The sequence below is a fragment of the Microtus ochrogaster genome, chromosome 2, assembly GCF_000317375.1.
Source record: "Microtus ochrogaster isolate Prairie Vole_2 chromosome 2, MicOch1.0, whole genome shotgun sequence".
NCBI classification, from domain to species: Eukaryota; Metazoa; Chordata; class Mammalia; order Rodentia; family Cricetidae; genus Microtus; species Microtus ochrogaster.
In genome coordinates this window covers 69,466,319-69,479,587 of record NC_022010.1, presented here as the reverse complement: position 1 = coordinate 69,479,587, position 13,269 = coordinate 69,466,319, and the positions used below count along the sequence as shown (strand labels likewise).

Here is a 13,269-nt window from a genome sequence, read left to right as displayed (position 1 = left end):
TGTCTCACCTAGAAAGGCTGTCCTTTATCAGGAGGTCAGGAATATATAGGCAGTGATTTCAGAAGAACAGGCAGTTTCCAGTTTAAAACTAATTCACAAATTCAGCCCCTATTCTGAATTGATCACTCACCAGAGGAGTGTTTCCTTTTGCTGCTGTTTGGAGGACAGAGTTGGACTTTCAACCTAAGAGTTCAAAAGTAGGAGAAATAAGTGAAAAACAAAATATTTATCAACAATAAATGGAGATTTTAAGTAAGCTATATATGTATATCCTACTAGCCTAAAAATATCCTTCTTCAGACTTAGTTTTCTTATTACTTTATTACATTATTTGGATTTCTACTAATAAATTCATTTGGGCTAGCTAGCTTTACTTGTTGGGAATTAAGTTATTGATGTAAGTTGTTTCAGTCTAGATTTTTTTTCTTTTAGCTTACCTTACATAATGGGCTACACTCAGACAGTAAAACCTTTGGATGGTGATTTCAGAACATAGAGTAAGTTTGAAAAAGGCTTGTGAAAGGGCTTGACAGGGGGACATCAGTGTGTAAAGTATAGGGAATTATAGGTGTTGGGAATCAAAGGACAGCTTGCTTAGATGATTTAGATTAGATAGGGTCTGTCTTTTCTTTCTCACAATCTATAGTGCTGAAGACTAACAGCATCTTTGTGTTTGTTGGGTTGTTTCTTTGCATTTACTTTCTTTAAAAAACTTTGTGGTTAAGAGGACTGGCTGCTCTTCTAGAGGGCCTGCGTTCAATTCCCAGCACCCATATGATATCTCACAAGTGTCTGTAACTTAAGTTCCGAGGAATCCAATACCCTCTCAGACATGCAAGCAGACCAAATACCAATGCAATAAAATAATAAATAAATCATTTTTAAAAATTTACATTAAAAAGCTTTTAAAAAAGGTTAGCACACAAGCCTGTTTTAGGAATCAATAGGCTTTGCTTATTAGTTAGTTCAGCCACCTTGAGAGCTAGGCCAGCACGAGCAGCTCCTTTGGAGTCATTGGATCTCACAGTGTCACTTGTGAGTTATTCTTCAGCCTGGTGGTCTTTGCTTCTCTCCTGCTCCTATGTGGTCCCCATTGATAGTCATGAGAGATTGCACTCACTTTCCCGCTGGTCGTCATGTAATTGTCTCAACAGCATGAACTTAAGAAAACCATAAGTATGAGAGCGGGGCTCTTAGAAAGTAAAAGTGGACCACTTGGAGAGCAGGGGGAAGTGTTGATGAGCAGGATAACTGCATTTGAAAAATGTCTCTGAATTTAATCTACAAATAATGTTGGTAGATTGACATGTTGACATTTGTAGCTTTTATTACCTCTGCCTTGATAGTAAGTCACTGTGGAAAGTAAATTAAAAGTTGTATTGGTGTGTGCATACTGTACAAGATCATAAAATGGTTTATTTCCTTTAGATTCATTATATAAAACTGAATATTACTTATGCTTACTTGATGCTTAGAAATGCCTGGAATGATTATTGGTCATTTAAAACTTTTTTCATGATAATTGATTGTTATATTTTTATATGCTTGATTTTGATAAATGAATAGAAATTATTCAAATAACTGTAAATGTTAGTAAATTGACTAATTTGGAATAATTTTATCTATGTTTTGGAGATGGTAGTTATATTAGATACTCTTCAATTAGGGGTAATTGTCTTACATCATCATTTCTTATCGTAATCTGTTTTTCTTCACACAGTGTTATAGTTTTGCCGCTGGACTCTTCCCTCCCTTCCCCCACCCCATCAGGATGCTATGAGACTTGAAGAAGACGATGCATACAGGTGACTCACATTTCGCAGTACAGTAGCGCTATGGCTGTGAGACAGTGGGGGCTGTTAGTGTGTTTTCTGGGTGGGCCTCTGGCAATGCTAAGGTTCGTGACTCTGGGACTTGGTGTCACAGTTTTAATAGTGATGCTAACAAAAGAGTAATTCTTAGCACTTGGACTTTTAAAAGCTGGTTCATACTTTTAAAGTTAAAATACTTCTGTTTTAAAAACTAATAACATTTATGGTTAAATATGTCTGTCTCCCTGTATTTCTATGGGAGCATAGTAAATCTTCCCTGAGAATGGATGTTAAGATGATTTCAGTAAGGCTGACAGGTAAAGGTAAGAGCTGTTAGCGGAACACTTGCATGTGTGGTCCTTAAGCAGACATGGTCTGGGAGTTAGTGTTTCTTGTTCCTTCTCCCTATATTGTTTTTTGTAGTTCCCCTTCTCTTTCATCCTTATGTTATTTGAATGTATAGACGAAAACCTGAGAAGTTGTTTGGAAGTGTGTGTTTACTTCCTTCATAGTTAATTGAAGGATCTTACTGGTATTGTAAAAACAGAGACTCTTCCTTCCGAGTGGCTGTGTTCAGACTGAAAAAGACAGTATAGCCAGTGCATCAGATGTGTTGCAGGCACTCACCTGTGTGCTTATAGATTAGCTAGATGGGACACATTTTGTTAAAAAAAAAGTTACCTTTATTGGTAGATTTGAGTTTTTATTTGATTGTATTGTAAGCTTAATGTTTGAAAATGATTTCAACTGGGAAAAAGATAAATCTTGAGTGGTATCTGGTATCTGATGATGATAATTGGTATAGCTGTTGGTGATTTTCATTTTTTGTGACCCCAATTTTCTAAAATAATTTTTCTTTTGCTTTAGAATGAGATTTTAGATGTGTCATTTTCTATGATAAAACGTGTTTGACTATAACCCTAGTAAATTAAATGGTATGGGAAAGTAAGTTACCATGTATGTTACACAAGGGACCCACCATTTCTGGAATTATGATGGTAGCTGCTTGAGTCAGTGACTAGTCATTCCTCTGTGGTACTTCTCACACAAGCATGCATGCAGAATCCTAGGTGTGTTTGCCAGTGTTGTGGGGACGCATTCTGCTTCAGTGGCTGGTTGTTAAAATCTCCGTGGTGCTGATGCTGGGCATCATCATGAAGAACCATTTAGATTTTCTGTACTCAGCCTTTAATGCTCCAACGGTTGAGCAGCACTGGCTCTTCCTAGGTTGCTCTAGGTTGCAGGGTATTCAGGCAGCATCTGGACTATGCCAAGCAGATGCTGTCTACATTGTTCTAGAGGTCAGTAGGAGAACAGAGTAGCTTTTAGTTGTTTCGTAGTACCTGTGACTTGCTGATGGGAGGTTTCCAGTTGTTCATAATCAGAGGTGTATGACGTGCTCCCAAGTAGCGGTTTCTCTTAAAGCTTTTTGGTCTCAGTAGTATTACTAGCTGGAGAGCAAATGTTGTTCTTAAGAGATACCTAATTAACTTAGTAAGTGTTGCAAAACAAGAGAATTCTGTGGATTTACATTTGGCTTTTTTGAAACGTAACCAATATTTATCGCCTTACAAAAGAAAAATATAACCCAAGAAAGCTCTTTTTAACATGTGTACATTGTTGGCATATTTCTCATTCAGAATTTGAAAGTTGATTATTTTTTTAATCATAAAATCAACAACTTCCCTGATTGGTTAATACAATACTTTCCTCTTAATATTGCAGCGTATGTACTTATACTTTAGCTGACATAATACATACAAGCTTATAAGGAGTTTTTCAATGAAAATTATTTATGCAATGTGTGCACCTATTTGAAAGTGAATGTTCTGCTCTCTTACACATTGCTCATGGTACTAGCCTTGGTATGTTCTTTTTTTTTGTTTTTTGTTTTTTTTTTTTTCGAGACAGGGTTTCTCTGTGGTTTTGGAGCCTGTCCGGAACTAGCTCTTGTAAGACCAGGCTGGTCTCGAACTCCCAGAGATCTGCCTGCCTCTGCCTCCCAAGTGCTGGGATTAAAGGCGTGCGCCACCACCGCCCGGCTTTGGTATGTTCTTAAATTCTTACTTTTCCCATTCCATTGTATCGATGGAAGTGTAGGCTGAGGAATGCTAGACAAGCCATTGAAACAGGCATTGACTGGTTCACCTTTCTGGATGTAGTCAAAATGGAATCGATTTTCATGATAACTATGCAAGATGATAGCGATGTTCATTTCCTTGATTTTTTTTTTGTGTGTTTGGTAACTTTACTATTGTACACATACATTAAGTGTAGGTGTGTACACTTGGTATTTCCTAGTTATACCCCAGTAAAGCTAGGAAGGAAGGACGAAAAAGACAAGGGAAGATAGTTGTTTATTGAACAGTGAGCCAAAATCACATTGATGTGTCTTCAGCACAGGCGCGTACTGCACAGGCTTGTACTTACTGGCTGCCAATCTGTGCTTGTTAAAACCCTAGGCTCCCTTTGTCACGTTAGTGGAGCTGGAGCGCAGTAGTAGGGAAGAGCAGAGTTTGCTTTACACTTTTAAAGGATGTTGCAAACATTTATTTGGTTAACATTTGTTTCATAATAAATACTGGGTGTTGTGCCTTCAAGGATTCTGAGTATTTATCTCGGGTCATATTTTCTTTAGAGCGAGGGGTGATGTGTAAGGACCTGTGCCATGGAATGGATGTATATCATAACATTTGAGTACTCGCCTGTGGAATTGAAGGCACATACAGCAAAGATAGCATCTTCTCAATCTAAGCGTGTTCACAGCAGTGGTGTCAGCTGACATTTCAGTGCCCTTGTTATAGAAATCACTTCGGGGTTAGTGAGGTATCTTGATTGGTAGGTCTGGCGGTGGGCATGACGTACAGCAAGTGAGTGTTCAGAACTCGTTACCACGTTGTTTCCCTAGGTGTGCGCTTCGGTGTGAAGGGCAGTCTTGTGGGCGTCTGCTCTCTACTTCCTCCGTATGTGGGTCCTGGGGATTGAATTCAGGGCAGCAGCTCCCTCACCTTGACTGCCACCTCCAGACTCCAGTGTTTGCCTCCTTGTTGTCTCCTCCATAATCCTTTCTTCCCATTTAAATATCATAATGGTGGAGGTACGAGCCCAGCCAGTTGCTTGTCGTCTTGGTTTACAAGTAACCGAGTTCAGTTTATTTTGGATATTGGATCATTCCTAAGATTAGGTTTGGGGGGAAAAGCAGATTCTTCTCAGAATCATTATACATATTAACTTAAAGCCTGCAGGAGGGAACCTGGGAGGCCAGCATTTCTTCAGTACTCATTAAAAGATCCCCTTTAGAGTTTGATTTATCATAGTCCTACTTTTTGTTTTTTGTTTTAATGGTTTTAACAGAGTAGCTTTTTTTAAATATATAAAGCACATAATAATGACACACTAGTCACTTAAAGAATTGAGTGGTGGTGGATGCTTATTTGGCAAAATGTTTGCTGTGCAAATGTGAGACCTGAGTTTGGATCCCCAACACCACGTACAAAGATGGCCTGGTAGCCTGCATCCCATTTCTAGCTAGCTCAGCGGAGGTGGAACCAGGACAGTTTCTGGAGCTCATTTTCTACCCAGCCTAGATGAATCAAAGAAAGGAGATGCCTGGTGTTGGCTTCTAGCCTCTGTGGTTGAATATACATGTGACCCCCTGCCATCATATACCCCCACCCTGCGAGACAGGGTCTCATGTAGATCAGATTAGCCTCAAACTCTTGCTATCCTGAGCCTCCTCGGTGCTGCATAACGTCTGGCTGAGCACGCCATAGGGAACCAGCCAGTAAAGCAGTGTGTGTGGACTCTGCATCAGCTCATGCCCCGAGTTCCTACTCGGACTTCCCTCAGCGATTGAGTGACCTGAGAGGTGTTAGGAGGTGGACCCTTTCCTCCCACAGCCATAGAAACACTATCTAAGACAGTAAGGAAATGGCATATTCCTCCCCCGCCCCATACCAGTTTACGTTGAGAGCACACTGAATAGACATTCATGATGATGAGCTTGAGTAGAAGCATTTGATGTTCCTACTGCTGTCACTTTCTACTTGGGGCAGGTCCAGATGATCAGACGTAGACCTATTGGTCTTGAGGATAGATTACTTTTGGCATGTGCTGCTTTGAGCCTTTTCGTCATGCAAATGTTTCCTATTTAAGTTAGATATTGCTTATTTCTAGCAGCCCCCATCTCATTCCCACCTACGAGTCAAGGTTGTTTTGTTACATAGCCCTGATCATCCTGGAACGTTGTACCAGTGTTGCCCTAATACTCAGAACCCCCTACCCTGCCTCTGCCTTTGGAATTTTGGAGTTATAGGTGTGTGTCATCATGCTTAGATTCATTTTATATCTGTTCTTAGATTTATTTTATATATGAGTGTTTTACCTGCACATATGTTGTGTATTATGGGTATGCTTGCTTGGCCATATAGGGCAGAAGAGGGCGTTGGATTCTCTGGGACTGGAGTTACAGGTGGTTGTGAGCCAGGTTCTCTGCAAGAGCAACAAGTGCTCTTAACCACTGAGCCAACTCTCTAGCCCCCAGCTTTTTTTTTTAAAATTAATATTTTTGTCAGTTTTAAAAGTTACTACGTAGTATTCATGAATATTTGGCTTGAATGTCAGAGTTTCTTTACTTTGGGGTAACTGAGGTCATGGGATGTGGAAAACTTTAATTTATTGATCTTGTCCGGAAGCTGTCCTTGTGAGTTCTCCCGTCCCGGCAGTGGTGTGACCGGGCCTCTGGATGGCAGTGCTTGTTACAGTTAGAACTAAGCTCTGCCTGGCTGGTGGAAGGGGCAGTGCTTCAGAGAGACGGAAGGTGAAAGCCACACCTGCTGCCTCTTTCTGGTGGTGGAAGATTGCCCTTTCCTCAGCTGGATGGAGGTCAGGGGTCTACAGTGTGTTCCTGCTCGGTTCCCCCTCCCTGTGTGTCTCAGCATGCACGGCCAGCTTTCTTTTTTTTTTTTTTTCTAAATATTTATTTATTTAGTATACAATATTCTTTCTGTATGTGTGCCTGAAGGCCAGTAGAGGGCACTAGACCTCATTACAGATGGTTGTGAGCCACCATGTGGTTGCTGGGAATTGAACTCAGGACCTTTGGAAGAGCAGGCAATGTTCTTAACCGCTGAGCCATCTCTCCAGCCCTTGCACGGCCAGCTTTCTAATGTCAGTGTCTGCCGCAGATGCCTGGACAAGCTCCTCGCTATGTGCCAATGCTTTTCATGATTTTACTTCTTTTGTAATTTAAATTTCTATTTTCTAAGCAGAAGCATTGCTGATTGTGTCATGTGTACGTAGTGTGACAGTTGATACATATCAAACATAAGATGGCTCCATCTCACTGTAAAGCCTGATTGTTTTATGTAGTAAGGTCTTTACTGAAGGCCTAGAAAAAAGTAGATATTTGCATTATTTTACTGTTTTAAAATTACATCTATATGTTTGTGTCTGTGTGTACACTTGTGTCACGTGCCCGTGGAGGTCAGAGGACAGCTTGTCACTGCCAATGCTCTCCTACTGTGGGGTTTGGGAGGTGATCCCATTTTGTTGGTCCTTACAGTCCTTTTTTTTTTTTTTAAATTACTGCTACTTTGTAAATGTCTGTCTTAGATTTCTGTTGCTGTGGTAAAATACCATGACCAAAAGCAGCGTGGGGAGGAAAGGGTTTATGTCAGCTTATAGTTCCATACCGTAGTCCACCATAGGTAGGAACTGAAGTAGAAGCCACGGGAGTGTTCTTCTTGTTGGTTGGCTTGCTCAGCTTTGCTTTCTTAAACCATTCAGGATGACCTTCTTAGAGGTGGCATCACCCACAATGGGCTAGGCCTCCCCCACCAGTCCATAATCCAGACAGTATACTGCAATTTGTCAGGCCAGTCTTCTGGAGGAGTTTTTCTCAATTAAGATTAGATACATCTAGGTTTGTGTCAAGTTGACAGACCCAACAGCATAGTGTACACCTGTAAGAATGCTTAAGGGGCTAGAAAGATGAGTCAGCGGTTAGAGCACTGGCTGCTCTTCCAGAGGACTCAGGTTCAATTCCCAGTACTTACTTGGCAGCTCCAGCTGCAGTGAATCGTATGCCCTCTTTTGTCCTCCATAGGTAACAGACACACATGAATATGTACATACACACAAAAATTAAGAAGAATGTCAGAGTTCTACAAAAGTGACAGCTCAACATAGATTTTTATCTCCCCTGTTTTCCCTAAAAGTGGACAGAATATCTAGATGAGCAAAACCGCCAATCCCATAGACATTATCCTTGAGACTGTAAAAGACAGGTGCAGAAAGAAGTGTGCTAGCCACCGCAGAGCTGTGTCAGGATGTGTGCACAGTTAACTAAGGGACCTGAAAACCCTCAGCTCGTCAGCTCAGACTACCACAAAGGCAGAGCGGGAGGGTCTGAAACATTACTGCAAGCCAAAAAGTGTTTGTATGTTCCCAGGAGTGTTTAAGGTCGGAAAGGGTTAGAGCTAGTCCCTATAAATTCTCAAAACCAGTTAAAGCTGCCATGCTAGCTAGAGCTGACACCTGGGAATAGTCTCCAAATTGAGCAGTGGTGGAATCCGCATGGACAAAGGAAAGGGAAATTGGGGAAGATGAAGACACAGGAATTCTTACTGAGTAGTCTGACATCCTCTCTGAAAATAGGGAAGAGAGGACACTTACTGAAGACATATTCTAGTTGCCCAGTAGTTTTTATTTCTTAGGTGTGTGTCTAAGCTGTGTGAGATCAGAGGGCAGCTGTGAGGAGCAGGTGCTCTACTGCCACCTTGTGGGAGCCAGGGGTCAGACTCAGGCTGTCTCTACCAACTGAGCCAGCCTTGCTGTGCCCCATATTGTTTATATTTTACATAACCCCCATATTGCTTTTTTAAAATAATGTACATAAAAATTATCAGAAAATAATCAGAAATTCCCCCATTGATGTGGTAGTGGTCAAAACCATCATTTTCATCTCCTTTTTTTCTTTTTTCTTTTTGTTGTTATTTTGACATAGGTTTTTGGCTTTGTAGCCCAGCGTGGCCTGGAATCCCTGTAGCCAAATTTGGCTTAGAAACCCTGTTCTTCCCTCAGCTTCTGAGGTGCTGGAGTTAGAGATGCCCATGATGATGCTGCCTGCCACAGAGGTCTAGTAAGAGGAGGAGGAACTGGAGAGACACACATGGCCCCCACATGACAGCTCACAGTCGCCTGTAACTAATTCCAGAAGGTCAGATGCCATCATCTGCCCTCCACGGGCATCAGGCACACACATTATGCAGGCACATACATTCAGACAAAACACTGATAGACATAAAATAAAAATAATCTTTAAAAAGTGTAAAACAGGAAACCTCAGGGAGCAGCAAGTTACACAGATAGTAGGAAGCATAGTAGAGCATACCCAGAGAAATCTCTAGAACTGATGGGAATAGGGAAGGACAACGTCAAACTGGAGAAGGAAACTTAGACATTTATCATTTTGGGAAGAGAAAGGAAAGGGGGAGTGAACCCAGACAAAGCACTCACCTAGGGGCTAGGGTTGTGGCTAGTTGACAGAGTGCCTGCTCAGCACAAGGGGGCCTGTGTTGTGCGGGGCCAGAAGGTCCAGAAGCTTGTTGCCCCCGGCCAGCCTGTGATTCCTGGGCTGCTTTCATGTAAGCAAACAAATGAAGGAGGCCCTTAAAAAATAAGCTTGAATTATTAGTTATTGAGGAAAGGCAGAGAAGTTTCAGTATATAATAGTCTTGTGACTTATTCCAATAAGAATAATGCAAGAATATTTCCTGAAATTGAATGGTTTTGCCTTTGTTTTGGAGAAGGTAAGCGTCAGGGGGAAAGATAATGGTGTGTAGCTGAATAATGTGGATAAGGCTAGGCATGTTGGCACACATCTGTACTCACTACACCCTTAGACAGTCAGGAGCATTCCTGCTAGTTGAGTCCAGTCTGGTTGGTCTACATAGAGTTCTAGGCCAGCTGAGGCTGTATAGCATGATCCTGTTTACAGACAAAAAAGAACAAAGCAACAATCCCCTGCCCCCAAAGTTGGACTATAAAGATATGTGTACAGAGGGTCTGATGGCTTACTGAGGAGTTGATATTGACATGAGCTGACTTTGAAAGCCCTGTTTTATGCAGGAATCGTAGAGTAACAGTAATGTGCTCAAGGAAACCTAAGAATTTTATATCCAGCTACACTAACTTTAAGAAGACAGCTCACAAAACGCTAAACACGTGAGTGTGATTTTGGACAGTATTGTTTTTATGATCTCTAAAAGACTGCCAGAGAACAAATTTACACACTCAAAAGGATTTCACGGGCACCAAATGCAGAGTTGTGAAGGTTAGCATGCAGTGCTTATATTCTCTGCAGTGAAAAAGGAAGGAGCAGGATTGGGCGTTGAGCAAAGGGAAGCCCTGAGCCTTGATACTGTATAGTTAATGGGCTAGGAGTAAAAGACCACAATTTAGATGCAGGTGGGGCAGGTTTATATCGTTTCTCTAGATAGGGATTCTTAGACTGTGCTCTTTCAGATACATCACAAAAAAAGAAAGAGACAGGATTTGGGGTGTGATAGTAAAGACACAGCAATAACTGTGGAAACAAAGTATGAAACTTCACCCTTCAGTTTCTCCTTGGGACACTGATTAGAATAATGGAAACAGTGCTCTGACGTCAGCAGTGCACAGCTCCTGAGCACGGCCTAGCGGGGATGCTAGGGGTTTGTCACTGCTGCCCTGTGTCACTGTTCACATTTAGCTTGCAGTTTTAATTTCTTACTTGTTGGAGAAACAGATTTTCTCAGATTGCATATTAATGCTCCACATGTAATTTCTTCTATTTATGTTAGCAGTACTAAATCATGTTATGTACATAATTGGGAATTTTTGTTAAACCATAAATATACATTTCTCATGTTTGTCAGTTAAGTTAAAATTGGGCTGCAATTGTGTACTAGGCTATTGTGCCCATCAGGCACTGGAGTTCCCTGCTTACTCAGTGTGAGTTCTGTGCTTTGTACCTTTACTTTGTGGCTTATGATTGGCTCATTCAAATTTTTAATTGAATAATACTTGGAATACTCAATGTTCTTTCTGTCCTCATACAGTTAAATGTACCATATTTGTGATTGCTAAATTCTTATTTTCTTGAGCTTAAGTTTTTCTTACTCATTGCCTGTGAGCATAAAAACTGCACTAAGTTATTTGTGATCCATGCATTCCTGACTTTACAGTCTTACTTCCTGGTGCATTTGTGGCACCATCACACTGAATTGTATATGTTTTCCATTAAGAATAACAACAATGCGCTGTGTATATTGAGCCGTTACTCTCTGTCAAGAACTACCTATCTTCTTTTAATAGCTCTGGGACAGGTGCCCTGAGTGACCAGGTCAGAGGTAGGTAGCATACATTAGGTCGCATATCTGTAAGAGTCGGATTGGTGTGCAAGTCGAGGATTGACATCCTATTCTTGACCTCATCATGGTTTTTTTTTGTAGTGAAGCAGTTCGCAGTTTGTCTGGACTTGTTTTCATGGCCCGTGCTGCACAGTGGCTCATGCTGCTGTCGGGAGTGGATCTGAACATGATAGGTTTTCACATCTTTTGAACAGATTAGAATGAAGCCATTAACAATCTGTTGATAATGATGACCTTTTATTTTCTCCAATTCCATCTTTAAAGATAAGATTCCCAAGGGCTTCATAACTTTTTCTTGTGTTAAGCTGCAGTAACTTACCAGTGTCTGTAGAAGAAACCCTGTGTTAAGTAGGAACACGTTTCCTTAAGCAGCCGAGTCAGAGTTTGTATTACTAACAGTGATCCAAATCCTTGATGGAAGTGAAGTAACATGCTCGCCCTGAAAATAATCTGATGGAGTTGATGCTTTATGTTTTTAGAAAATATTATGGGTAGATTTAGCCATTGTTTAAAATGTTTTAAATTTGTTTTAGTTTAAGAAGTAAAACAGAAAACACAAACCAAGAAATTTGATATAGCATTCTCATGTAGATAACCCATTAAAAGATGAAATTTAAGATTTTATGTTTGTTAAAGACTAGTTCTGTCTCTTACCTGCTCTTTAGAGGAAGTGTTAAGGTCCATGTTATTAGAGGGAGACTGCTAAGTTCACTATTATTTTTGATCTGGTTTGGTTTTTATCAGTTTGACACAAGCTAGAATTCTCTGGGAAGAGGAACCTCCATTGAGCAAATGCTATTATTAGATTGGCCTGTAGGCAAGTTTGTAGGGTATTATCTTGATTGATGTGGGAGGTCCATCCCATGTGGATGTGCTACACTCTGTGGTAGTAATGATTGATGTAGTAGGTCCGTCTCATTGTGGGAGTGCTACGGAGGCAGGAGGTCCTGGGTTGTGTAAGAGAGCAGGTTAAGCAAGCCAGTAAACAGCATTCCTCCATGGTCTCTGCATTGGTTCCTGCCTCCAGGTTCCTGCCCTGGCTTCCCTGCATGAAAGAAGAAAGAAGCACTCTTTCTTCCTCAGGTTGCTTTTGGTCATGTATTACAGCAAGTTATACAAATTACCTGCAAATATATCTACAAGGAATTTATTTTAAATCAGGTGTTCTGCATGGAATGGTTGATAATTAAAGGAGTAATTCCTTCCCTGGAGTGTGGTCAGCCATAGTAGCTTTCCTAATGACTGCACTATGCAGCATCGCTACTGCCTGATTCTCTCTTTCTGTCCTAGAATCTTTGTCTCTGTTCACCCTGGAAATCATGGCGTAATGTGAGGAAGTCAAGTGACCTCTTGAGAAAGGCACCTATTGATATCTGGCCAGGTCCCCAGCTCTGGTCCCAGCCAGCATTAGCTGTTAGCTTACATGAGTGAGCAGGTTCCATGTGGTCCCAAGCACCCTCCACCCAGTCACCTAATCAACACTGAATGGACAGAGTAATTGATACACCCTATGCAAAGTGCAGGTTTATATAAACAGTATAGACATAGTCATTGATGTAAACTTGTAAGTGTTGAAGTGTTGCCATGCAGTAATAATCAGAACAGCAGCCCTGTGGCCTTGGCTGTTTCCCAGCTATTGCTAGTGTCATGGTGAAGGCTGGCTGAGGATCACTTCCTGAGACCCCACAGTTAATGCCATAGAGGCAGGGCACCTCAGATAGGGAATGCAGTGGGTGATATTGAGAGTGGGTCTCTAGTTCTCATCCGTAGAGTGGGCACCATTCGCTAGTGGTGCCTGGTTTCTGGCTGGAGGCTCAGCTGCATGACTAGAGGTCCACTGAGGACCCCTCTAGCTTTCTTGATGCATGACATATATGCCCCTTCACTGCCAGTGCCACTGCAGTCACCTGGGACTTCCGCAATACGTCTGTGCGGTTGCTGGTAGGCTATCTGCTCTCCGCCTGATTGGTTGAAAGCTGGATAGAGGAAGGATGTTTGCCCATTCCCAGTCAGTGCTGACACTGGGTGGGAAGCTCCCTGCTCAC

General features: G+C 41.5%; 1 protein-coding gene across 2 annotated transcripts in view; it reads left to right on the top strand.

The window, feature by feature from the left end:
- Positions 1-1,719: 1,719 nt before the first annotated feature.
- The window catches only part of Dyrk1a (dual specificity tyrosine phosphorylation regulated kinase 1A), a 77,816-nt gene continuing 66,266 nt past the window's right edge, over positions 1,720-13,269 (top strand). The window contains exon 1 of one of the 2 annotated variants that reach the window (XM_005345161.3): positions 1,720-1,805. In XM_005345161.3, the coding sequence (XP_005345218.1) occupies positions 1,796-1,805 (10 nt within the window). In that variant the 5' untranslated portion in view covers positions 1,720-1,795. The remainder of the gene's footprint in view (positions 1,806-13,269) is intronic. The other variant, XM_005345160.2, reaches the window with a different exon arrangement.